We start from the raw sequence: 24,636 nt of genomic DNA, 5'->3' as shown, positions 1-24,636 counted from the left end.
GCCTTAGTTTCCTCATGGATAAAATGGGGATAAAGCAAGATGTGGCACTCATTTGTAATCCTAGCATTCAGGAGGCTGAGGGAGGTGTGTCACTGGCCAAAGCCAGCCTGGTCTACCTAGTGATTTCAAAGGTATTGTGGACTACATAGTGAACCCTGTCTGAAAAATAAAGATAATATTTTAATGCAGTGTTTTTGTGTTCTGTTTATTTTGAGACAAAGTCAGGCTCAATAGCGTATCACCACAGGTAGTTTACCTTTTAAAAAGATGCCAAGGGCTGTGGAGATAGCTTGGTGGTCTAAGTACCTGCCTGGAAAGTGCAAGAACCTGGGTTCGATCCCTAGTACCGCATGCCATGCTGGCCTTGAGCCATGCTAGCCACTGAAACTAGGCATGGTGGCACGTACCTATGATCCCAGCGCTGGGGAGGCTGAGATAAGAGGATCACTATGGGTCTGAGTTGTGTAGCAAGACCCTATACCAAATAAATCTTTTTAAAAAATAGATGCCAAGTCATGAAAAAAATCAAGATTTTTGGGCCAGGGAGATGGCTTAGTGGAATAAGCATTTCCCTGGCAAGCGCAAGGGCCTGAGTTCAATCCCCGGTTCCACAAAAAAAAAAAATCAAGATTTTTATTTTTTATGATCAGCTCAGCCCACCTTGGGGGCAGGGCTGGCATGGCATGTGGTACTGGGGATCGAACCAAGGTCCCTACATGTTTGCTTAAGCTTGCCTAAGCAGGCGCTTTAGACCACTGAGCTATCTCGCCAGCCCAAAAGAAATCAAGATTTTTAAACAGAACTATACCTTTCACTTGAAATCTGAGGCTTTCATACCTGCTCCCACCTCTAGTTCCAATAAATCTTTATAAAACCAGGCAACCTGCCTACAGGGTACAGTTTTTCTTCACTTCTCATTTCCTTCTTCCTTTCTTCCCCTCCTGCTCTTGCTTCTGTTCCTCCTCTAATTGAATGTGAAATGGTCTCTTAGCATACATGGGAGCCTTTCAAAAAAAAATTTTTTTTTTGGTGGAAGCAGGGATTGAACCCAGGCCCTTGCACTTACCAGGCAAGTGCTTATTCTATTGAGCCATCTCTTCGCCCCCCCCCCTTTTTTTTTTTTGTGGAACCAGGGATTGAACTCAGGCCGTTGTGCTTGCCAGGGAAGCACTTATTCCAGAGCCATCTCCCCGGCCCTTTAATTTTTATTTTATTTGTGTGTGTGTGTGTGTGTGTGTGTGTGTGTGTGTACCCCCCCTCAGCCCACCAGGGGGCGGGGCTGGCTGGCATGTGGTGCTGGGGGGATTGAACCGCGGTCCCTGTGCTTTACTAAGCTTGTTCTAAGTAGGTGCTTTAGACCACTGAGCCATCTCACCAGCCCCTTTAATTTTTATTAATACCAGTTTACAGTACATGATTACATTCACTATGGAGAGCTGGTATGTGTACATATCTTAGTTCTATTTTCCTTTCACCATCACATATGTGTATATATAATTTTTTTCCTGTATTTAGGACAGGGTCTCACTACGTAGATCAGGCTCATAATGATTCTGTTTTCAGCCTCAAAGTGCAGGGATTACAGGCGCACGCCACCACACCCAGTCTCAATCACTATCTCAGCACGCTCCGCGGGCTGGCAGGGCCAAGGATTTAACCCGGGCTGCTGCGCTCTGCCAAAGCCGACGCCGGGGAGATAGCTCAGTTGAATATGTGCTTACCTGATAAGTGCAAGGGCCTGAGTTCAACCCTCGGCTCCTCAAAAAAAAAAAAAAAAAAAGATTAGATAGATAGATGGTATCTTTCAATTTCCCACTAACAGTGAGTTCTAAGCTTTTTGTATAAATACCATAAAATAGTAAATGTTATAAAACATAAGCACCCTATAAATATTAACAGTATTACTTCTCACTGGAGATGGTTGCAATTTCTACTACGTTAGTGGGGGGCTGGCCCTTTAAGTACCACGGTGTAACCCGCGAGTCTCTACGCCCGCCGTCCCTCTGCATCCCATCGCGCCCTGCGCCTTCCGGCCGCTCGCAGCTCCGCCCCTTCCGGCGCGCGTCTCGTCATGGCGCAGGGCCAGCGCAAGTTCCAGGCGCAAAAGCCGGCTAAGAGCAAGGCCGCGGCGGCAGCCTCGGAACGAAACCGTGGGCCGAGAAAAGGCGGTGAGGAGCGGGCCGGGGAGTGCGCGGGATAGACATGGGCCCGGGCCTCCTCACCCTCATGTGAGTGCGTCCCTCCAGGTCGAGTGATCGCCCCCAAGAAAGCGCGCATCGTGCAGCAGCGGAAGATCAAGAAGGTGAGCGGGGCGCGGGACTGGCGGGCCGGTGGAGGACAGCCAGGAGCTCCGGTCCGCCGAGCTTCAGTTTCCTCCTTTGTGCGGCAAATACAGGAACCTTGAGCAGTGTTGGGCGCGCCTTCGAGGCCTTGAGGTTGAAAATCCAGCTTCGCCAGAAGGCAGCGCCGAAAGCAAATCGGGTTGGGGGGTGAGCAGGATTTCTTCGCCCCGAGCCTTTTCCCCAGGAATTTCTAGTTTTGACGCCTGTTCCAAATTTGTGAGGATGCGATGCGACCGGGCGCCAGCAGACACTGGGGGCGACGCACACCGAATCAAGGTGCACGGCCTCGGTCGTGGTTGTCTTTAAGTGTAGCCGTTATATCCAGGTGGGTTGGGCCGAGCTTATGAAAAAATTGGAGAGATTTAAATCTGAACTTTTACCATTCTCCGCACTCACTAGTCCTGTCATCCTGAGCAAATCATTTACTTTCCCAAGAGCGTTGCTTTTCTCAAAGAGAGGGGTTTGGCTCAGGGGTCAGGAGACATCTGTCTCATGGAATGCCAAACGCAGCCGCCCCAGATGAGCTCTTGATCCTCCGTCCCCGTTCTCCCTGGCTGGGACCCTGTGCGTCTCACTTCAGGAGAACACTGCCCCTCCAAATACTAGGGATCACCCTGTAGTCCGTTTTATTTTGCATCTCACCTGGCCTGCCTGTGTGGTCACCTCCTGGCTAGCGCCCCTCGCCCTCCCACAAAGCTAGATGATGCCACGAACACCACATACCACAACCTGGCCCTGCTGCACCCTGCCCGCACCACACTCAGAAAAAACCCTGCACAGCCTGCCCCACCCCCTTTCCCATTTCCTGTTTTCTCCCTCCCACCTTACAATTCCCCTCACAATTTCTTGTCCCACCCTGGCCTGGTGGCAACCCCCACCCTTCACTTGATCTCCCAGATGTGTTTTCACCGTGGCAACACATACTCTGTTAGAAGGGCTGGATGTCAGTGTCACTGACTGCCTTTCACTTGTGCCAGTTCCTGGTGGGCTGGATTTTTCTGCGTCTTGTTTGTTATACTGTTCACAGTGCCCAGACACATTGTTAGTTATCCCCGTGGTGGCAGTTGTAGTGATTAAAATTCATAGCAAAGTGTGAAGGTGATTTAGCCACCAGCTACCAAGCTGGCTCAGGCCCACATGGGCAGCCCCAATTCCCTAGAGAACAGAGATGACACAGGACAAAAAGGTTCTACCCACTTGTAGGCAGGTATACATTGAGCGCCAGTCTTTTATCACCTATGGTATGGGGACCCTGCTCTTTGCCTCCGTGTTGTAAGGAGACTTGGTCTCCCCATCTGTCACATGGGCACAAGCAGAGATGGAGGTGAGAAAGGTTGGTAGTGTGTATTGAGAGTGCAGGTTCAGGGGCAGGGGAGATAATGGCATAAGTGCCTGCCTGGCAAGTGCAAGGTCTCAAGTTTGATCCCTGGTACAAGATTAAAAAAAACGTAGGTCAAGGCTTCAGTCCCCATCCTCCTGGCCCTCGTGCAAAGGGACACTTACTGCCACTGCCTCCTATGAGCTCCTGGCAGTCAGGTCAGCTGCCAGAGCCTTCCCAACCCTTCATCCCAGTCTCATGCGCTGGGGTCCTCCCACAGGACCTGGAGATGGGGATTCGAAAGAAGATTGAGCACGAGGTGGTGATGAAAGCCAGCTCCAACCTGCCCAAGAAGCTGGCACTGCTGAAGGCCCCGCTCAAGAAGAAGGGGACCACTGCCTCCCGCAAGACATGAATTCACAGGCTGCACCTCAGGCAAGGGACTCATCAGCCACCACTGGTGGCTCCCAGAGCCTAGGAGCAGCTGCAGGCTTAGCTGCTGTGGGCATGAGGGGGAGGGTGTATCCGCATTCTCCCGTCGCCACTCCTGTCTCCACTGGTTTAACCCAGACAATAAACATGGCTTTGCCATCCTGTGTCATCCTGTGATTCTGTGAACAGGTCAGTGGGGGCCAGGTGATCCCTCTGGTGGGGTGCAGCAGGGAAGAGGCACACATCTGTAAGTGAGGCATCACCTCAGGGGTCTCCATGCTGTCATCCCGAACACCCTGCTTTCTCCCTTCCTCAGGCAGGTTCCTGGGGTCAAACCCATTGTTGACATTTGAGAGCCAGGACTTGGACCTGCTGCTGGTGATTCTTGGTCCTGCTGTCAGCTGGCCACCCGCTACCACTGTACCCTAGGTCACAACTGTCCCTGTCCCTCCAGGGGATCCCAAGCCCTGTGTTGGTGCTGGGTCTGCTGGATTGGACAGGGCCTCTGGTATTTTGCAGGACTGTGTCCTAGTGACCTGTTTTTCTTCCCAGCTCTTTATCTGCAGGGTTTGGGTGCACCTCTGCAGGTAGGTGATTAGTTTCCTGGTGGCTGCACATTTCCTAGGCATTCCCCCACTCAGGAGGCAGGTGCTCAGCCTTCAGCCACAGCCCCCAGGTCCCTTGTTTGGGTATTTTTCTGGTGCTGAGGAAAGAGCCCAGGCTCTCTTTAAGTCACCAAATACCCCAGGCTGGGCTTGAACTGCAGTCCTCCTGCCTCAGACTTCCAGAGCACTGAGATGGGAGGAGTGTGGCAACAGTGCTCACCCCCAAAAGGCTGCCGCCAGCTGTGATTTTTCAGCGTAGATAACACTAGCTGCTCCTCAGCTCAGCACTGATTGCTGCGCGCCAAGTCCAGGTACTGCTTCGTGCTGAGCACCTGCCTAAAGTGAGCAGGCCCTGGCTCCAGCCCCAGCACTCAGAAGCAGAATCTGAATGCAAGGGAGTCAGAGGCTTGGTCCTGGGCAGTGCTGCTGTAAGGCAGGCGTGGCCTAGCCTTAGGTCTTCAGGATGGCACCCGGGGACGCTGCCTGCCAGCTGTGAGGACAGCTCTGCTTGGGCAGGCATTTCCCCATCGCCTTCGCTGGAACCACGGCAGCATGTGCTGAGTAAAGCTTCCCTCTCAGTCCTATCTCCTCTCACCATTGGGAAGCGGAGCTGACTGCCCTGAGACCCAGCAGTTCCATCCAAGGTTCAGATAAAGGGAAGGCAGTGCTCCAGTGTGTTTTGTTTTGCAGTGCTGGGGGTTGAACTCAGAGGAGCTGTTAGTGTGGAGCCACACCTCATTGCATTGTCTTCATTTTTAGGTGCAGTCTCACTAAATTGCCCACACCTGTCTCAAAATATCCTTCTGGGGCCAGAGAGGTGGCTCAGTAGAATAAAAGGATCAGAGTTCAATCCGTGGTTCTGCAAAAAAAAAAAAAAAAAAAAAAATGATCCTTCTGCCTCAGCCTCCCAAACAGCTGGCATTACAGATGTCTCGCTGCACTGGTGCAAGCTAGTGCCGAGCAAGATTATTCACAACCACTTTTGAAAGGAGAACATAACCTGCCTTTTTGTCAGCAAAGGGACAGGTGAACAAAACATGCTCCATCCACACAGTGGAATGTTACTCTGTAAACAGCAGGCTGCACCATGAATGAGCCTTCAAAAGATGATGACAAAAAAAAGGGGGGGGGGCTGGTGAGATGGCTCAGTGGTCTAAAGCACCTACTTAGAACAAGCTGAGCAAATCACAGGGACCGCGGTTCAATCCCCCCAGCACCACATGCCAGCCAGCCCCACCCCCTGGTGGGTTGAGCTGGCCACACACACACACACACACACACACACATAAATAAATAAATTTTTTAAAAAAAATTTTTTTTTTTAAAAGATAATGACGCATCCATGCAGTGGGACACAAATACTGCATAGTGTGTAACTGAATAATAAAGTGTCCAGAGCAGCTGTGAGCTGGGCGGGAGGTGGGGGTGATGCTAACGGGGGTATCTTAGGGTGATGAAAACGAGGAACCAGCCTGGTCGGTGCATAGCCTGGTGCTGACCGATCCTGTACTGCACACCAGGATGAAATTTGTATTACGTGAATTTTTACTAAAAGAGAAATGAAATTTCACCCTCAAAGTCCTGACTTACCTGATAAACAGGGCACTGGTGGACAGGCTGTGCAGGCTGGGGCTCCCTGCCCCTCAGGATGCAGGGATTTAGGAGCAGGAGCTCCAGATGCTAGGCTGGGAGAGGACAGAACCTCCACCCATGCCCCTGAGCAGCCCCCAGGGACTCTGCCCCTCAGGCTAGGGTGTCACCCACCCTGGGAGACCCACTTCTTTGCCCACTTAGCATGGATCTGTGGCCACCTGTGCCAGCCTCTGGTCACTGAGAAGACAGGGACAAGCCTGTGTCCTCTAAAGGCCACCTCCTCCGCCCTGCTTAGCGCACCCTGCCCGCTTTTCATCTGCAGCTCCACGACTGCCCTTCCTGGAGGTCATCTACCAGGAGCAGCTTTCCCTGCCGCTGCACCCGGCCCTGTGCCCCTGAAAGGGACCTCTGTGATCCGGGTGTTTGCAGAGCGAGGCAAGTGCTTTGATTCTCTGTGGGGAGGTGTCTCACTTTGTTGTCCAGATTGGCCTCAAGTAACCTTCCTGCCTCAGCCTCCAGAGAGAGACCAGAGCTCACAGCTGACTGATCTTCAGATCTGAAGTCACCCTGCCCTGTTTTCTGCTTTGCTTCCCAAGGACCAGAGCACAGCAGGTGCTGGATGGACACGTGTTGCAGGAAGGTGGGGTGGGGGACACCAAAGAAGGAAGCTTTCTCAGTGCAAGAGGAGTGGATGATCCTTCAGCGTGCTACCTAGAAACAAAACACTCTTGCTGCTGCCTGAATCCTATCTAGTCTTTGAGCTGTTCTACAGCCCTGCTGGTTTCCAATCCTTGCCATCACCAGAAGTTTCAGTCAGGTTCAGCCGCCAGCCCTGCGCCCCCCGGGGGAGCCCACTGGTGTCCCTTGGCATGTTATCTCGAATATCTTTTATTTGTGACAGTGTCTTTTTCAGACCTTGGGATCAAATCCAAAGATTCAAATACCTACATCCTGGCCAGCCCTTTTTTTTTCTTTCTTTTTTTTTTTTTTATTGTGAGATAGTGGAGTCTCCCTGCTAAATGACTAAATTGCCCAGGCTCAGAGTGCTGCGATGACAGGCATGTGCCACCAAGCCCGGCTTTCAGACCCTTTGAACCCTTACAGCATCAGCCTGGTTCCTACTATGTAAGTTAAATAAAACATTTTAAGACATGTCCATCTTCAGATGTTTATGAGAGTCACTCTTTTTTGAAAAATCTCTTTAACCTGTCTGTCCAGAATCCAAAAGGCAGGGCTGCACCATGCTAGACCCTGGTGTCCTCCAGCACCACTTCGGCCACTAGGGGGTGTCTAAGACCTGCCCAGGCCTCCCACAGGCTGGCGTCATCCAGCGACCCAGGAACCCTGAAAATTGGCTCCTTTTGTACCTGTCACCAGCTGGCCCCTGGCATGGGGGCTGTAACGTTGACCCACGAGACCCAACCTTGGGGTTCCCCAAACAGCCCCTCCTTTATCCCTTCATTTCGCTGGGGGACTCCACTCAGCCCACAAGACACCCCTTAGCCCTGCAGCAGAGAGGCCTGATCTACACTTCGGGCTTTTTGGCCCTCCACAAGTCACTTCACATCTCTGAACTCCTCTCTGTTAAAAGGGGATCCTGATGCCCCTATTTAATACCCCCAAAGGGGAAAGATTTGGGACTCAGGGTGACCACGAGGACACCTGGGTGCTGGGCATGGGAACAGGATCCTAATCTAGCACCTGTCGTCCTCCCCCAGAGCCAGGCCTTTTCCAGCCCAACCTTCTCCCTCCTTACCCAGCCTTTTCCCAATCGTGAATGTCCGCTCTTCCCAGCAAGGCCCTGACCTTTGCTGATGAATTTGTGTTTCTCTTAAAAGGAAGAAGAGAAACCTAAGAAGCTCAGTCGGCCACCCAGAGGGGTTGTGGCAGACAAGGAAGCCAGGAAACTAACCCGGCTGGCTTGACTGGGAGTTGGCTCAGCTCAGTGGGGAGCTGCAGGGGCTGGCACAGGGAAAAGGGGCAGGGACATCCCCCGAGCTGGGGGGCTGTGTCTCCTCCCACAGCTGGGCCTCCAGGGCTGCCTGCCTTCCCCACAGGTCGAGCAAGGACACTTGGGGCTGGGCTCAGCAGCTACAAATGCCTAGACAGTGAGCTCACAGCGGCCTCAGGATAAATGTGGCTTCCATTTCCCCAAAGGAGCGAGAGCTCTGGCAAGAAGGGAGGATGTTAGGAAGGCAGCACGGACTCCATCCTGTGGACATGAGGCCGGGGAGATGGCTCAGTAGAATAAGCACTTCCCTGGCAAGCGCAACGGTCTGAGTTCAATCCCTGGTTCTGCAAAAAAAAAAAAAAAAAAGAATCATCCTGTGAACATTTGTAGGGCCCTTTCTGACCTACCGTGTTGTCCCAGAACTGCAGTATGGCTGTGGGCAGCTTTCAGTCCCTTTCTGGGCCTTATTTACCTCACCTAGGAAATCGGGATCAGGCCAGGGAGATAGCTCAGTAGTCTAAAGAGCCTGGTTAGGCAAGCTTAGGCAAGGTTCAAGTCCCTGGCTCCACATGCCATGCCAGCCCTGCCCCCAGAGTGGGCTGGGCTGGCCACAAAAAGAGAAGAAAGAACAAATAGTTTGAGGCCATGGGCTGTATACCTAGCAAGGCCCTGTCTCAACAACCAAGGACTGGGGAGATAGCTCAGTAGAATAGGCACTTGCCTGACAAGCTCAGGGTCCTGAGTTCAATCCCCTGTACCACCAAAGGAAAAAAAAAAAAAAAAAAAAAAAAAAAAACACCAAAATAGGTTCCAATAAACATGCGTCCAGATTGGCACCAGCTGGCTTCCAGCAGGCTGGCTCTTCCAGCTGGGAGGCCTTAGGCAAGCCTTAATTTCCTTATCTGAAAAATGGAGATGACTCTCCACTTAGCAGCTCTGCAAAAGGCTTAACCTTAATACACATCCACACAGCCCAGCCACTTCAGCAGCTTTCACCTTTCTGCGATCATTTCCAATTCCGATGCTGACACTGGGGCAGGCTCCATGCCAGGAAAGCCCAGCGGAAATACACAAGGAGTGGCATCTATCACTGCAAATGTCCCCAGGCCACAGAACAAAGCAGAACTAATTTCAATCATATATTTTATTGAAACCACGTATCATTTTGACATGTAATCAGAATTTAAAATTCTTTTTTTATTTGGTTTTGTGAGATAGGGTCTTAAATTTGCTATATAACCCAGGCTGGCATCATCCACAGCCATCCTCCTGCCTCAGCCTCCTGAGTGCTGGATGATGGGCATGCTGATATCATGAATATTTTTCTTTTATTTATTTATTTTGTGTGTGTGTGTGTGTGTGTGTGTGTGTGTGGCCAGCTCAGCCCACCAGGGGGCGGGGCTGGCTGGCATGTGGTGCTGGGGATTGAACCGTGGTCGCTGTGCTTTTGCTTAGCTTAGCTTGTTCTAAGTAGGTGCTTTTAGACCACTGAGCCATCTCACCAGCCCCATGAATATTTTTCTTATTTTTTTATTTATTGTCTTTTTGAGATAGGGTCTCACTATGCAGTTCAGGCTACCATTGAGCTCACTTTGTAGCCCAGGCTGGTCTCTAATTTGCTAGGATCCTCCTGCCTCTCCTGAGTGCTAGGATTACCACCACACTCAGTTTTTGGTGGCTGGCAAAGCGAGGGGCTGGCACAGCATATGATACCAGGAATCGAACCCTAGTCCTTATGCTTGCCAGGCAGGTGCTTAGACCACCGAGCTATTCCCCTGGCCCACCACTGAAAAATCTTAATGACATATTTTGTGGCCACTTTTTTAAGCATATGAAATGTAGCCTGCAGTTTTCCAGCCCGCACAGCCCATTCAAGGCCCACCGGTGGCCACGCAAGTCTGAAGGGTGGTGGGTTGAGGACTGGCCCAGAAGTGCAGGCATGAGACATCAGCTGAGCCATAACCTACCTCAGCCTTTCCACAGGCTCCAGACTGAGCTGCTGCGTGAGGGTGCTGTCCCTGTGTGGATGGAGGGTGAGGAAGACAACTCAAGGGGAGATCATGCACGGGGAGACCACGGGGTGGGGGAGGTGGTGACGAAGACCGTGGCCAGCTTCCGGGCCAGAGCCTGGACAAGCTTGGGTGAGAATAATGATCGCAAGGGGCAAGATGTGAAACTGTTCATTCTACTAGGTAGAGGGGATCGAAAACTAGAAAATTTTCCAGGCATGAAGGCTCATACCAGTCACCCCAGCACTAGGGAGGCTGAGGCACGAGGAATCACTGTTGAGTCCAAGCCTGCCTGAACTACTTAGCCCCAAACCAAACAAACTTTTCAAATACCATGAACCAATGTACTTGGGACACAGAAAATATGGGGTCCTAAATGGACCCTGTCCCGTGCTCGGTGTCTGGGCCGAAATCTGCTGCTCCCAGATCCCACCAGAACTTTGTATCTACTGTCTGAGTTTCCAAGCCTCAAATTCAACCCGGGGCCCAAAGACGCTGGGCACGCTTCTCGGATCGCACAGCCGCAGGTGGAAGGCGAGGTGCCGCCCCCCTCCAGACTGCAAAGCCGACGGTCCTCCCGGCGCCCGGAAGCTACCCTAGGTAAACAAAGCCGTGTGTGGGCGCAGCCCCAGCTGCCCTGGGCTAGCAGTCTGCTCCGGGGAGGCGGGGGAGGAATGTTGTGAATGAACGCAGGGCCCGCCCCGAAACTCCGCACGGGCGAGCCGCAGGGGTCCTCCCGCACCGATTGGCCTCTGGCGCTCCATGATTGACAGCACCTCCCTCTGCGCTCCGTGATTGGGCAAACACGAAAACACTGGCATCGCAGTTCTCTAATGAGCCCAGACATCTGGGCTACTGGTCTGGAGGCGCAGCCAATGGAGGGAAAGGATCGCAGAGGCCAAAGGGGGGGTCCAATAGGGACGGGCGCGGGGGGCGGAACGACTGCGAAGCAGAAAGCGGCGGCGGAGGCTGCTTCATTGTTGTGAAGACTCTTAAAGGGGCCGCTCCCCCGGCCGGCCCGGCGCGGGGCGGTGGTGGGTGCGGCGGAGGTCCTCGGCTGCGGAGTGTATAGGACCACGGCAAGGTGGGCCAGGGGTGCAGAGCCAGAGGAGCTCGGCGGACATCGGCAGGCCCGCCCGGCCCCAACCCGGACATGGAGCCCCTCTCGGCCAAGCGGAGCCGGGGTTGCCCCGGGGGACCCGAGCGGTGCGACGCCGGGGCCGGGCGGGGCCGGCCCGAGACACTGCTGGACCTCAGCGCCAAGAGGGTGGCGGAGAGCTGGGCCTTCGAGCAGGTGACGTGAGGGCCGGGCGGGTCGGACAGGGGGATCCCATTGCCGGCCCCGTGCAAACCGGCTCATCTGACCACCGGGCCCCAGAGATGCCATCGCCGTCGAATTCCCCTCAACTTGCAACCCCAGCCCCTTGTCCCTCGCCATCCAGCCTCACCCTCACAAGGGCACCCACTTTCACCTTATCGACTCCCCAACTCCTGCAAGCAGTCCTCGCCCAGGACACCCCGCGTCCCCTGGCCTGAGCTTCCAGACACCCACAGTGACCCGCTTTCGCCCCTCACATCGCTACCCTACACCCCAGGCAAAGGACTCACCATCTCTTCCTATCCCACTAGCACGGGACACCCCTTCTGCCTTCCTGTTCCCCCTCCAGCTCCAGCACGCACCTGTCCCTTGGGGACCCTTCCCCAATCTCCCACCCTTTTCTTCTCCCCCATCCTAGTCCTTCCAGGAGGAAGTTGGAAATCAGAGTGGTGTCTGACAGGTGCACCCCGAACCAACCTCTGGGGATGCTTCTGGAAGCTGTGCCAGGGGGCCCCTAACCCCAGCTTCAGAAAGGCCAGGACTCTCAAGTCCGCGCTTCCCCCACAGGGTCATGGGCTACCCAACTTCAGGGAGAATTTGGGGGCTCACAAGTTAGGACTGATGGGTTTGTGTTGAGGTAGATGGAACCGCCTCTGATTCATGGCCTGGAAAATCCCTCCTTAGTCATCTGCCAACTGTCACCGGGCCAGTCACCAGCTGCCCCACTTCCCCCAGAAACCTAGGGAGGAGGGGGCTCAGGAAGGCCTCCACCCTTCCTCGTGTGTGCGACCTGCAGGGACCTGGCCTGGCTGGGCCGGAAGCTCAGGAAACTCCTCTGCTCTTCTGTAACCCTCTGGGAGTTAGTTGTTCACCTGGCTTTGAGGGAAACTGGGACACAGAGAGGTTGAGAAACTTGCCCAAGGTCACCAGCCAGTGGAACAGCAAACTCAAATTGGAGTGCAGGCCCAGTGGAGTTAACTTTGGTGTGCAGAGCCCAAGGAGGGGAGCCCAGGGAGGTGGGCCGGAACTGCCGGGAGAGCCTGTCCTGGAGTGGGAGCTCTCCAGCCTTGGGGTTCTGAACAGACTCATTTATGGAAGCTCTGCACCTCCCCTGCCAGGCTGTAAATCAGGGTAATGATAGAAGTATCATACTGTTAGGCTGGCGTAAGAATTGTGTGCAATCACTTTCTTTTTCTCTTCTTTTTTGTTTGTTTTGAGAGAGGGTCTGACTATATAGCTCAGGCTGGCTTTGAACTCCCAGCAGTCCTCATGCCTCAGTCTCCCTTGTGCTGGGACCACCACATCTTTCTTTTCTTTCTTTTCTCTTGTGTTGGGGCATGAACCCAGAGCTCCTCAACCCAGTCACTTTTATCCAACTTCTTCCCATCCCCCCCAGGTCTGGGAGGTGGGAGGATCTTACACCTGAAGTCTGCTAACGCTCCTGGCATCCAGAAGGAAATCAGTAGTAGGATCTAGGGTAGTATGGGCCCGGTATTACTGTAAGTGCTGTACCCACGTTAATGCTGTATATTTTGGGGGGGTAGGAAGGAGGTCTCACTAACTTGTCCCAGGCTGGCCCTAAACTTCCAAGCCTCCTGCTTCAGCCTCCCAAGTAGCTGGACGCGTGCCTCACAGTGCTGGGCTCGTTGATGCGTACTGAATCCTAGGAGGTGGTTAAAGTTCGTCCCCACCTCGTACTCGAGGCAGCTGAGGTTCAGGAAAGGCTGAATAACATGCCCTAGGTCATACTGTGTGTAAACAGCATAGCAGGACCCTAGCTTGAGTGGGACACACTGACCCTCTGCAGGTCGAGGAGCGGTTCTCCCGGGTGCCAGAGCCTGTGCAGAAGCGGATCATGTTCTGGTCGTTTCCACGAAGTGAGAGGGAGATATGCATGTACTCGTCCCTGGGGTACCAGCCTGCAGAGGGTGAGCAGGACGCCCGGGTGCCCTTCACCCGGGGGCTGCACCTGCTGCAGAGCAGCTCCGTCGACCGTGTCCTCCAAGTGGGTGAGTGGCACTTTCGCGCGAGGTGGCTGGGCTGGGCAGGAGCATCCAGCCCACAGGCTCTGAGGCTGGGAAAAGCGTGTCTAAGGTACTGCTGTAGCTGTTTCTTGTTTTGTGGTAGTGGGAATTGAGCCCAGAATCTTGCACTGAGCTATATTCACAGCCCTTTTTCATTGTTTTAAATTTTGAGACAGGGTCTCACTAAATCGATTTACCTAACTTCCCAGGCTGGGTTCCAACTTGATTGTTTTGTTTTGTGGAGTCAGAAACTCACTATGAATTTCAGGCTGGCCTAGAACTCTCAATGTAGCCTACTGGCTTTGAATTCAAGGTGATCCTCCTGCCTCAGCCTCCCAGCAGGGATGACAGATGTGCACCACCGCAGCAGCTTGTATGAGATCTTACTCTACTAGAGTCAGGTTCATCCTGGACCTCAGGCACATGCTTAGATGGGGATGTGGAGGGAAAGCCGGTGGACCAGAAGGGAAACAGGGCAGCCCCTGCACTAGGGGCGGCGTGGGCTCAGGCAAGGGTTAGGGCAGAAGTGAGGGTGATACTGAATCCCAGGCAGATGCCACAAAGGGCCTTGGGGATGGAGCTTGAGACATGGCACTGAGGGTGCCAGATCTCAGGCTTGAGTCCCTCTGGGCTTGGGTGCAGGGTCACGAGCTGAGGCGAACAGTAGACTCCAGCCCTGAGCTAGGAGTGAGGGAAGAACTAGGGCAATGAGGAGCAGGGGCTCAGTAACTGCACCCAGGCAGTGGGGTGCGGTGGGGGACTGGACACGAATTGTAGAGGCGGAGGTGAGAACAAGTCTGAGATGCCAGGATCAGGGCTTTAGGGTGACATGCGCAGAGAGCTGTGGCTGCAGTCCGCAGAGATCTGTTATGAATTTTACAGAGGACTAGGAAAGCTGGGTGCGTGACACACACCTGTCATCCCAGTACTCTGGGAGGCTGAGGCGGGAGGCCCACAAGCTCGAACCCAGCCTTGACAACTTAGTGAAACCATGGCTGGGAGCCGGGGCCCAGCCAGTTACCTCCACGGGCCCGGTGAACTTCGAGCCCCTGTGCCTGGCCATGTTCCAGCGAGCTGCAGGCTCCTGGCCACCCTGGTATGAGGAAGCCCTCTCTACATGACGCGGGTTGGGCCTTAGCTGCCCAACCAGTCAGATGAGCCTGGCAGTCACCTGCCTGCCCAGGGGCCAGGGAGGGGCAGGGGGTACAGAGTGATCTGCCCCTCTCTCCTTGTCAGCCCAAAAGGTGGTATGTCACAGGCCCCTCATCTTCCCAGGAAGTGCAGGGCTCCTGTCATCCCTGGCTGTGTCCATGGTAACCCAAGGGCTGAAAGACCCCATCTCTAACATCATAGAGCAGTAATACTTTGATCATCAGAGAAAGAACAAGGATTTGTTCAAGACCTACGCTTATGCCAGAGTTCCAATCATTTGTCATATATTAACTCATTCTTTGTTCTGGTACTGGGGCCTTAAACCCAAATCCTTCATACTTAGCTACATTCTCAGCCCTTTTAACTTTTTAGTTTGAAACAGGGTCTTGCTAAATTGCTCAAACTTATGACCCTCCTGCCTCGGCTTCCCGCAGCTGTGACAAGACAGGTGTGTACAACCTATGCCTGGTTGATTGTCTTGCTTTTATTGCAATTAGATGAGAAGGATGTCCTGGTTTCTGTTGGTTGTTCAGCTGTGCTCTGCATCTGGGTGTCACTGGACATGATGAATAAATGCTGCGTGTCTCTGGGGTGACAGTTTGTTGCTGGTCATAGGGTTCCATCTGAGCGGGAATGTGCGGGAGCCGGGCAGTCCCGGGGAGCCGGAGCACAGCTACCACGTGTCCATCAGCTTCGACCGCTGCAAGATCACGTCTGTGAGCTGCGGCTGCGACAACCGGGATCTCTTCTACTGTGCACACGTAGTGGCCCTGTCGCTGTACCGCATCCGCCATGCCCGCCAGGTGGAGCTGAAGCTGCCCATCTCAGAGACGCTGTCCCAGATGAACCGTGAGCAGCTGCAGAAGTTTGTGCAGTACCTCATTAGTGCCCACCACACCGAGGTGCTCCCCACCGCCCAGCGCCTGGCTGACGAGGTCCTGCTGCTCGGCTCTGAGATCAACCTGGTGCATGGTAAAGGGCACCTGGGGCCGCGGCCTCCTCACGTCCTGTGGGTGTCAGGCACTTAGGGCATCCTCAGTGCCCCAAATATGCACACAGACCTTGTGGGTGGCACATCCCCATCCCGGGTGTACTTTGATCCTGGGGCAAATGAGTGACCAGAAGCCAGGCAACAGGGTTGGGCACTGTGGTGCACACATCTAATCCTACCCCTCGTACTTCAGGAGGCTGAGACAGAAAGACCTCAAATTCGAACCAGATCTGGACAACTTAATGAGACCTTCTGTCACAATTTTTAAAGTAATAAAAAGTAGAAAGGTCTGGGGAGGGAGCTCAGTGGTACAGCACTTGATGAACATGTGCAAAACCCTGGATTTGATCTACAGCACTGGGCAAGGGTGGAGGGGTTGGGCAACAGGCAGGGGCAGAGGCAGGAGTTATGGCTGCACATGGACAGGTGGAAGGCAGGGCAGATGTCCTGAGTGAGGTATTCAGAGGCACTGTGAGGACTGGAGAGCTGACAGTCCTGAGGAGCTGGAGTGGAGGGGGAACAGGTGGATGGAGGAGCAGTGTGTGGAAGCCCCCATGGACCGTGGAGCAGGAGTTGGAGGGGGTGCAGAAGTCCGTGGTCAGGCGCTGGGATGACTGGCAGTATGGAAAAGTGGAGGGCATGTGGATGTGTGAGTAGGACAGTAGGTGGAACGGAGGTCCTGGTGACTAGAAGCAGGGGTGGGCAGGGGTAGGAGGACTTTGATTGGGGCTCTGAGGTACACAGATGGGGCTGGACCGGCGAGGCTGGGGAAACGATGGAAGAGCTGATACATACAGAGTGGGGATGCAGGAGTGAGTGGCGCCTCCAAGGCTCCCAGGAGTGGGGTGGGCTGGTGGATGGCCAAGTCATGGGGATAGGCTTCTGGGGTGGTGGGCGTTTTGAGTAACCTACATGCATTGGAAAGAGAAATGGAAGAGCGGGTGGATGTAGTACTGGGATGTGTGTGTGGATGTTGGGTATGTGGTGGGCTAATAGGGTAGTAGGTATGTGCAGAGTATGAAGGTACCGAGAGCTGATGGGGCAATGAGTGCACAGACACCCACATGGTGAGGGCATGGGGAGCATGTTCTGGCTCAGATGGGCAGGGTGGAGAGGGAGGCGGGGTCCGTCCGTGGGTGGACTGATGTGTAGCATTCCATAGGTGAACACTGGGTGGCTGGTTAAAGGGAGGAGCTGAGGAATGGATAAGGGAGCTGGTGGTATTTGGGGCATCCTGTGTGCATGGTGGGTGAATAAATGTGACATTGGATAATAGATAGGGGGACAGGTGGATGGATGGTGGCTGCATAGATAGATGAATGCATGGATGGGCTGATGGAATCTGAAGAATGGGGGACAATGAAGGAGGTAATAGAAGAGGTGATGGGTGGGCAGGTGGATGGGGGTAGGTGGATAGATGGGTGGTTGGGGAGAATGGATGAAGTAAGGGTGGACGGATGGACAGACGGACGGATGGATGGATGGAGGTGGGGTGGATAAGCAGATGGATGGCTGTTGTTTGCCAGAATAGATGGAACTGTGGTATGATGTGCAGGAATGACAGACAGGCTAGGCAGACGCCTGCGCTCTCAACCCCAGCCCCTTCTTGACCTGAGTTTCTCCCTTTTCATTTGCCAGGTGCCCCAGACCCCACAGCAGGTGCGAGCATTGAGGACGCCAACTGCTGGCACCTGGACGAGGAGCAGATCCAGGAGCAGGTGAAGCAGTTGCTGTCCAATGGCGGCTACTACGGGGCCAGCCAGCAGCTGCGCTCCATGTTCAGCAAGGTGCGGTGGGGAAGATGGGGGTGGTGCTCCCTGGCCTGGACCCCGCCCCTTTTCACACCCTCCCTCCACCCTGCCCCACTCCCACATAGGTGCGGGAGATGCTGCGCATGCGGGACTCCAATGGAGCGCGCATGCTCATCCTCATGACTCAGCAGTTCCTGCAGGACCCACGCCTGGCGCTGTGGAGGCAGCAGGGCGCCGGCATGACGGACAAGTGCCGGCAGCTGTGGGATGAGCTGGGTAAGGCTTGCCCTGGGGGATTCAGGGCTCCAGCCCAGCTGAGTACCACCCCTGCTATGAGGATCCGTCCCTTGATTCAAGCAACTGATTTGGGGATGCTTCTGAACCTTGTCACATGGGCAACAAGGTCCTGACCTGGGGACCCACGGATGTAGAGAAAATACATGATGAACTACTATCCACTGGGCAAGGCGTGGTGACACATGCCTGTCAAGCTAGCCCTCCAGAGGCTGAGGCAGGAGGATCGCCAGGAGTTTCAGCCTGGGCTACATAGTGAGTTTAGGGCCAGCCTGGAATGCACAGTAGATCCAGGAACAGGACGCTGTGAACGCTGCAGTACTGACGTGTTTGCACAGAACCCAGGGCATTCTTCTCTGGCCCTGGAGATGGAATCCATAAGTGCGCTGGCATTGAGCTGTGCCCCTCCCCAGCTATTGGTTCTTCATCTGAACATAAGGTCTTGCTAAATATCCCAAGCTAGGTAGCAGCTTGCAATCCTCCTCCCGCAGTCTCTCCAGTACCTGGCATTATAGGTTTCCTTTTTGTTTTTCACATGCAGTTTGTTTTTGTTTTGATTATTTGTGCCTGGCTTTCATATTCATTATTTTTGTAGCTGTGGGGGATGAAGCACACGATCTTTGCACTGAGTTTTTATTTATTTATTTTGATAAATTGTCCATGCTGGGCTCAAAATTTCACTTCTGCCTCAGACTCCCAAGTGCTGGGATGGCAGGCACACGTCACCACGCCTGCCCCCCAAATCTTAACATAAAAGCAGAAGGGCCTTGGACAGTTGCTTTCTCTATGCCCCTTGGTTTCCTTATCTAGTGAAGAGTGTATCAGTCATGACCTCAGAGGGCCTGTATTAGGACCCAGCAGTGCATTGGAAGTATATAGGAGGTGCTGTGCAGTGTGTGTTGCTGCCGTTGGCCCCGTCCTGACCTCCCCTGTGCCTGCAGGGGCCCTGTGGGTCTGCGTCATTCTGAGCCCCCACTGTAAACCAGAGGAGCGGGCAGGCTGGCTCCAGCTACTGGGCACATGGGACAAGCTGGACATGTGTCCACTGGAAGAGGGCAACTACTCCTTTGATGGCCCCAGTCTCCAGCCCGTGGCAGCTCCCAGCCCAGGTAAGAAAGGCCCTGCCACTTCTCCCCAACAGGACCATCCCTACTGACTGTCCCAGCTTGCCATCACGGCAGTCTGTCCATAGAAAGAGAAGGAATGGGAGAGGGAAGAATGAGGGCCTGGCCATTGGTGATCCTTCAAACCAAGAAGGAGTAAGCGCTTATGGCAAGAGTAGTGGCAGCCTGAAGGACAGTGAGGTGCAGTTAATAGGAGGCTGCTCTTCTGGCTCTGTTTCCTCTTGGCTGTGAAGGCAGAAAGAGAATAGAGCAGGTGAAGGAGTAGATACGTGAGAGACTGACAAGAAAGTAGAGGAGTGAGGACAGACACACACCTTTTCACTTGTTTTTCTTCTGTGTATGGTTTGGGAGCACCACCTGCATCCCTGAGGGCTACCTGGAGGACTGGGAGGTGCATAGTGCCCATGGCTCTGCCAGGGTCTAACTGAATTGGAGCTGGCTAGGGGATGCTGGCCACAGCTAGGTGCCCACCTTAGGTTCCTCTCCTACAGATCCCCGGCAAGGAGAGACAGAGGTAACAGCGCCCCGTTCCCATCACACAGTGTTTGGTCGAGCCTTGCGGGCTGGGGCAATGCACTGGAAGAATGCCCACCTCCAGAGGATCCTGGCCAGCGACTGCCCCAGCCCTAGCTTCACAGGCAGCACCGGAGGTGACAAGCCGGACTTTGACCCTCAGGGCCGCCCGCTCTGGCTGGGTGAACCCTTCCCCACCGCCTGTGCGCGGGTGGACACCCTGCGTGCCCATGGGTACCCCCATAAGGCACTGCGGCTGGCAGGCGCCATCATAAACACCCTCCGGCTGCAGCAGCGGCACCAGCTTGAGATCTACAAGCAGCAGAAAAAAGGTGGGCACTTATCCTCTCTGTCTCCAGGGTGCAGGGACAAATGGAGGCTCCCATCAGGAAAACAGCCACCAAGGTATCTTGCAAAGAAAGGAATTTAATACAGGAATTGAGAACTGGACCCATTGTAAGGGCGGAGGCTTCAGGTCCAAGCACCGAGGGAGTGAGCTGAGTCCAGTGACACATGCCTCTAATCTGATTCCAAGTACAAGGCCAGCCAGTATACTGAGACCCTGTTAAAAGGGGGGCTTCTGAGTATAGTGGTGTATGCCTGTCATCCCAGTACTCTGGGAGGCTCAGGCAGGAGGATCACAAGTTCAAGCCCAACCTGGGCAACTCAGTGACAGTGAGACTCCATCTCAGAAGCTTCCCTGGCAAGCGTAAGGACCTGAGTTCAATTCCCGGTTCTACTAAAAAAAAAAAAAAAAAAGTGCTCTGGATGTATGAGCTTGTAGCTCAGTGGCAAGGTTGTGGGTTCTATCCTAGTACTAGATGAATTTTTGTACATGATTATAACTTAGTAGTAGAACCCTTGGCTCTGGGTTCTGAGCCCAGTACTACAAAATAGACAAATGGAAACCACTGTAAAGCACAGGGATTAGGAGCTGGGAATAGCTCAATGGCACAAGCACATATGTGGCAAACACAAGGTCCTGAGTTCAATTCTGATACCAAAAAGAAAAAGCGCAGTAATTGTATCACAATGCTGACCACACCACACTGCAGTCCCAAGGAGGTCTCTAGCTACCAGTGGAAAACCATAAATTATTGATCCAACGTCACGTTGCACCCTGCATCAGATGCAGCTCGAGTCTGGGGTTAACCAGGCACACTGAGAGTGCCTCAGAAGGAGGGGAGGAGGAAGGGTGTTCTGAATGTAGGGAATAGCACAGGCAGGAACCCCAAAGGACAGGGCACTTGGCTAGTGGTGGGTTCTAGACAGCAGGTGACCATCCTGCTGAGAGACCCAAGATTGGTCCTTGGAGACCCTGCAAGCTGTCTGGGCTGTACTTCAGCCAGGCAGTCCCAAAGCTAGAGGAGGAGATGACACTAGGACAGTGTGTGTGTGTGTAAAGCCCCTGCTGTCCTACCAGGCCTAATCCAGCAGCATGGCCTCTAGGTGGGCTGCTGATGGTAACAGTCAGGAAGGGGGATGCACCCCCTTGTGCACAGGTAGAATTTAAGCTCCCCTTTCACCTCCAGAGCTGCTACAGAAAGGTGCCACCTGCATCACCAACACAGAAGGCTGGGTGGGCCACCCCCTGGACCCCATCGGCTGCCTCTGCAGGGCACTCCTAGAGGCCTGTCGCCTGGAGGAAGAGACTGTCTCACTTTATCCAGGTACAATACCCACTTTGGGAGTCCTGGAGGAGGAGGAGGACTCTTCCCGCTGTGTTGGACCCACCCCTGACCCAGTGCTCCTTGAAGGTCATACCTTGAGCCAGTACTTCTAGGTGACCCCACACCCCGTGGACAGGAGCCAGTGACTTGAGTCTCTCCTGAAAATGAAGCCATCCTAGGCCAAGCTGCTGCTAGGGGACGCCCCATGCACCAAGATTTGGGGTATCCCCAGCTACCACTCTGCTCCTGTTGTGTCCGTTCAGTAGCCCTGGTCCTGTCTCCCTCAGACTCAGGCACCGAGAAACGGAAGGCAGTCTACCAGCATGTGCCGGTGCCCGGGAACCCAGGGGAGTCCTACCTAGCGCTGGCGCTAGAGGTCACGCTTCTGGGGCTGGGACAGCAGCGGGCTTTGCCCGAGGGACTGTATGCCCAGGACAAGGTGGTGCGAAACGAGGAGCAGCTCCTGGCCCTGCTGGAGGAGGTGGATTTGGATGACAGGCTGGTACAGGTGCTGCGCAGGCAGGCGGGGCTGCTGCTGGAAGGTGAGGCCCCGCCCCCTGCAGTTTATCGTCTATCCCGGGAGAATGCCATCTCAGTCCCGCCCCTAGCATGTGCTAGTAGCCAATAATTGCTGTGGCTGTTGTGCTCCGCGTCTGTTCTAACCTCTTAGCTCCGCCTCCTTAGTCCAGTCAGAGCAAGTTATTAGTCACGCCCCCAGAACTTGCCAGCCAATAACTGCTCTGGATGGTGAGGGTCCGCCCTTTTCCCAGTTTGTAGCCAATAGGCTAGCTGCTTCTGAAAAGGGGTGGCAGCATAGGTACCATGCCTCGGGCTCCGTCTGCGATCTAAGGCTGTTCGCTTGTTTGCTCTTTCTCTTGGCATTGCTGCGGGAGTCATTTGGTATTGACCCTTGTAGCCCTCCTGGTAGGACCCAGCTGGTCTTGGCTCTATAGTCCACGCTGCAGCAGGTCCCTGCCCCACCGCTGGGTGCCAGGGAACCCCTCTGGGATTACCCAGCACTTGTTTGAGCCCCAGCCCTAGCCCCCTGTCCCTGGCTCTTGGAGGTCTGGGGAAACTTGCTGGGAGGAAGTGGCCACACTCCTAGGTGCTGAGCTCAGACTGTGCCTACAGGAGGTCCCTTCAGCGGTTTCGGCGAAGTGCTGTTCCGGGAGAGCGTGCCCATGCACACCTGCGCCCGCTACCTGTTCAGCGCACTGCTGCCCCATGACCCCGATCTGGCCTACCGCCTCGCGCTTCGGGCCATGAGGTAAGGATGGGAACAGGGAGCTGGGAACACAACCAGGACCAGGGTGGCAGCAGGGTGGGCCAGCCTTCTGTGGAGCTTATGGCCTGCTCAACTGCAGCTGCCTCATCCGCATCTGTATCCTGGGCTCCGCCTTACCAGCAGAAGTACTAATGTGATTTTGACATCCCTTGAGAGAGAATTCAAAAAGGGCACAAGCTCAGTCCTTCAAAGAAGATGTATCCCCCAGGTCACTGTGGAAACAAGCGAGATTTACCTTTTTCTGCAAGAGTGTAGGTTGCCTCAAACTTTTCTGGACGTTTGCAGGTGGGTCTCAGGGCTGGGGTGCAGCTCAGTGGTGAAAGCTGCCTAGCATGCGGGAGGGCCTCAGTTCCTGCCTCCGCACACACAAACACACACACACTTTTTTTTACATTTTTGTGGATCCTGCACCCTCTGTCAGTTTTTACATTTTTGAGTGATTGAAAGAATCAAGAGCCAGGGAGATAGCTGCTTTTTTTTTTTTTTTTTTTTTTTTTTTTTTTTTTTTATTTATGTGTGTGTGTGTGTGTGTGTGTGTGTGTGTCCAGCTCAGCTCACCGGGGGGTGGGGCTGCTGGGGGATTGAACCGCTGTCCCTGTGCTTTGCTTAGCTTAGCTTGTTCTAAGTAGGTGCTTTAGACCACTGAGCCATCTCACCAGCCCTTTTTCTTTTTTTGCGGAACTGGAGATTGAACTCAGGCACTTGACAGGTAAGTGCTTATTCTGCTGAGCCATGTCCCCGGCCCCAGACTGCTTTTTTTTTGTTTGTTTTTTCTGGTGGAACTGGGGATTGAACTCAGACCCTTGCTCTTGCCAGGGAAGCTCTCATTTCCAGACTGCTCTTTTTTTTTTTTGCTCTGAATGCCTTCAGGGCAGGTTTGGCTGGCTTGAGTTGTGGGGATCGAACCACAGCAACCTGAGCCTGACTGCTTTCTTGAAGCAGCCACTTAAAGAGCTGAGCTAAGGGGCAGGCCCCGCACACTGCTCTTGACTTGTGCAAGATACATGAAATTCAAATGTCAGTACCCAGAAATGAAGTTTTATTGGCACCCAGCCACACACATTCATCTGCGCTTGTCTGTGCTTGCTTTTTACACAGCATTGTATCATTGTGACGGAGACCAAATAGCCTGGAGGCCAGAGCTGGTGGCTGTCCAGCCTTTTGCAGAAAAGAGGCCTGCCCTGTGTCAGTCTGTGGAATTGTCTCAGCAGCTGAGCCAAATAAGCATATTTACTCCCTGTTTACACACAATGGGCTCCAGGTGTCTTTCAAGGTCACGAAGTGAGCAAATACCGGGTGGCTGGAAGCCAGGTGGTCTTCACCTGTGTTCTCAACTTCAAAAAACTTTCTGGATACGAGACTGCGTGTGTTGTCAGCTGCCCATGTCCATAGGTTCAGTCAATTTTAGTATATGTGCTGCCGAATCAAGCACCATAGGTTCAGTCAAACAGGATAAAAAATATTTGAATGCCAAGCATGGTGGCACGCACCTGTGATCCCCGCTCTTGGGGAGGCTGAAGCAGGAGGAGTGCAGGTTTCAGCCTGGCCTGGGCAGTACAGTGACCTAGCAGAACTCTGTCCCAAAATTCAGAAGCACTCAGGGTGTAGCTCAGTGGTAAAAAAGCCTAACCTGCCATTCCTAATTCCACAAAAAAGATAATTACGTATATGTTGAAGATCACAGATGTTTTTCCTTGTCAAATGGAGCACGGCTGGCACAGCATGTGATGCTGGGGATCAAACCACAGTCCCTGTGCTTGCCTAAGCACCTGCTTTAAGACCACTGATGGGGCCGGGAAGATAGTTCGGTGGAATAAGTGCTTCCCTGGCAAGCACAAGGGCCTGAGTTCAATCCCTGGTTCTGCAAAAAAAAAAAAAAAAAAAAAACCACTGAGCTATCTCATCAGCCTTTTTATTTTTTATTTTTTATTTATTTATTTTTTTTTCAGAACCGGGGATTGAACTCAGGCCCTTGCACTTGCCAGGCAAGTGCTTATTCCACTGAGCTATCTCCCCAGCCCCCCCCCTTTTTTTTTAAATACAGGGTCTTGTTACACAGTTCAGACTTGTAGTGATCCTCCTGGCTCAGCCTCCCTTATCCTGGGTTACAGGTGTATACCACTATACCCAATTTCAGGGCTGGCACAGCATATGGCACTGGGCTCAAACGTGAGTCCTTGCACTTGCCAGGCAGGTGTTTAGACTACCAAGCTGCCTCTACAACTCCTTGTCAGAGTTCTTTCTTCTTCTTTTTTTTTTTTTTT

General features: G+C 53.6%; 2 protein-coding genes across 3 annotated transcripts in view; both read left to right on the top strand.

The window, feature by feature from the left end:
* Positions 1–2,032: 2,032 nt before the first annotated feature.
* CUNH19orf53 (chromosome unknown C19orf53 homolog) lies at positions 2,033–4,261 on the top strand. Its single transcript, XM_004635633.2, has 3 exons — positions 2,033–2,168; positions 2,247–2,302; positions 3,941–4,261. Exons 1-3 carry the CDS (start codon positions 2,072–2,074, stop codon positions 4,073–4,075), a joined length of 288 nt encoding a protein of 95 aa, XP_004635690.1. The 5' UTR covers positions 2,033–2,071; the 3' UTR covers positions 4,076–4,261.
* Positions 4,262–11,202: 6,941 nt separating this feature from the next.
* Zswim4 (zinc finger SWIM-type containing 4) overlaps positions 11,203–24,636 on the top strand; it is a 22,302-nt gene continuing 8,868 nt past the window's right edge. The window contains exons 1-10 of one of the 2 annotated variants that reach the window (XM_023720232.1): positions 11,203–11,544; positions 13,376–13,577; positions 15,360–15,716; positions 17,374–17,522; positions 17,612–17,762; positions 18,722–18,889; positions 19,396–19,749; positions 20,950–21,087; positions 21,375–21,629; positions 22,222–22,354. In XM_023720232.1, coding sequence (XP_023576000.1) covers positions 11,404–11,544; positions 13,376–13,577; positions 15,360–15,716; positions 17,374–17,522; positions 17,612–17,762; positions 18,722–18,889; positions 19,396–19,749; positions 20,950–21,087; positions 21,375–21,629; positions 22,222–22,354 — 2,048 coding nt within the window. In that variant the 5' untranslated portion in view covers positions 11,203–11,403. Of the gene's footprint in view, positions 11,545–13,375; positions 13,578–15,359; positions 15,717–17,373; positions 17,523–17,611; positions 17,763–18,721; positions 18,890–19,395; positions 19,750–20,949; positions 21,088–21,374; positions 21,630–22,218; positions 22,355–24,636 lie in introns of both variants that reach the window. The other variant, XM_023720230.1, reaches the window with a different exon arrangement.

Source organism: Octodon degus, unplaced genomic scaffold (genome assembly GCF_000260255.1).
Source record: "Octodon degus isolate 3935 unplaced genomic scaffold, OctDeg1.0 scaffold00073, whole genome shotgun sequence".
In the NCBI taxonomy this organism is placed as follows: Eukaryota; Metazoa; Chordata; class Mammalia; order Rodentia; family Octodontidae; genus Octodon; species Octodon degus.
This window is presented reverse-complemented; position numbering and strand designations above follow the sequence as displayed.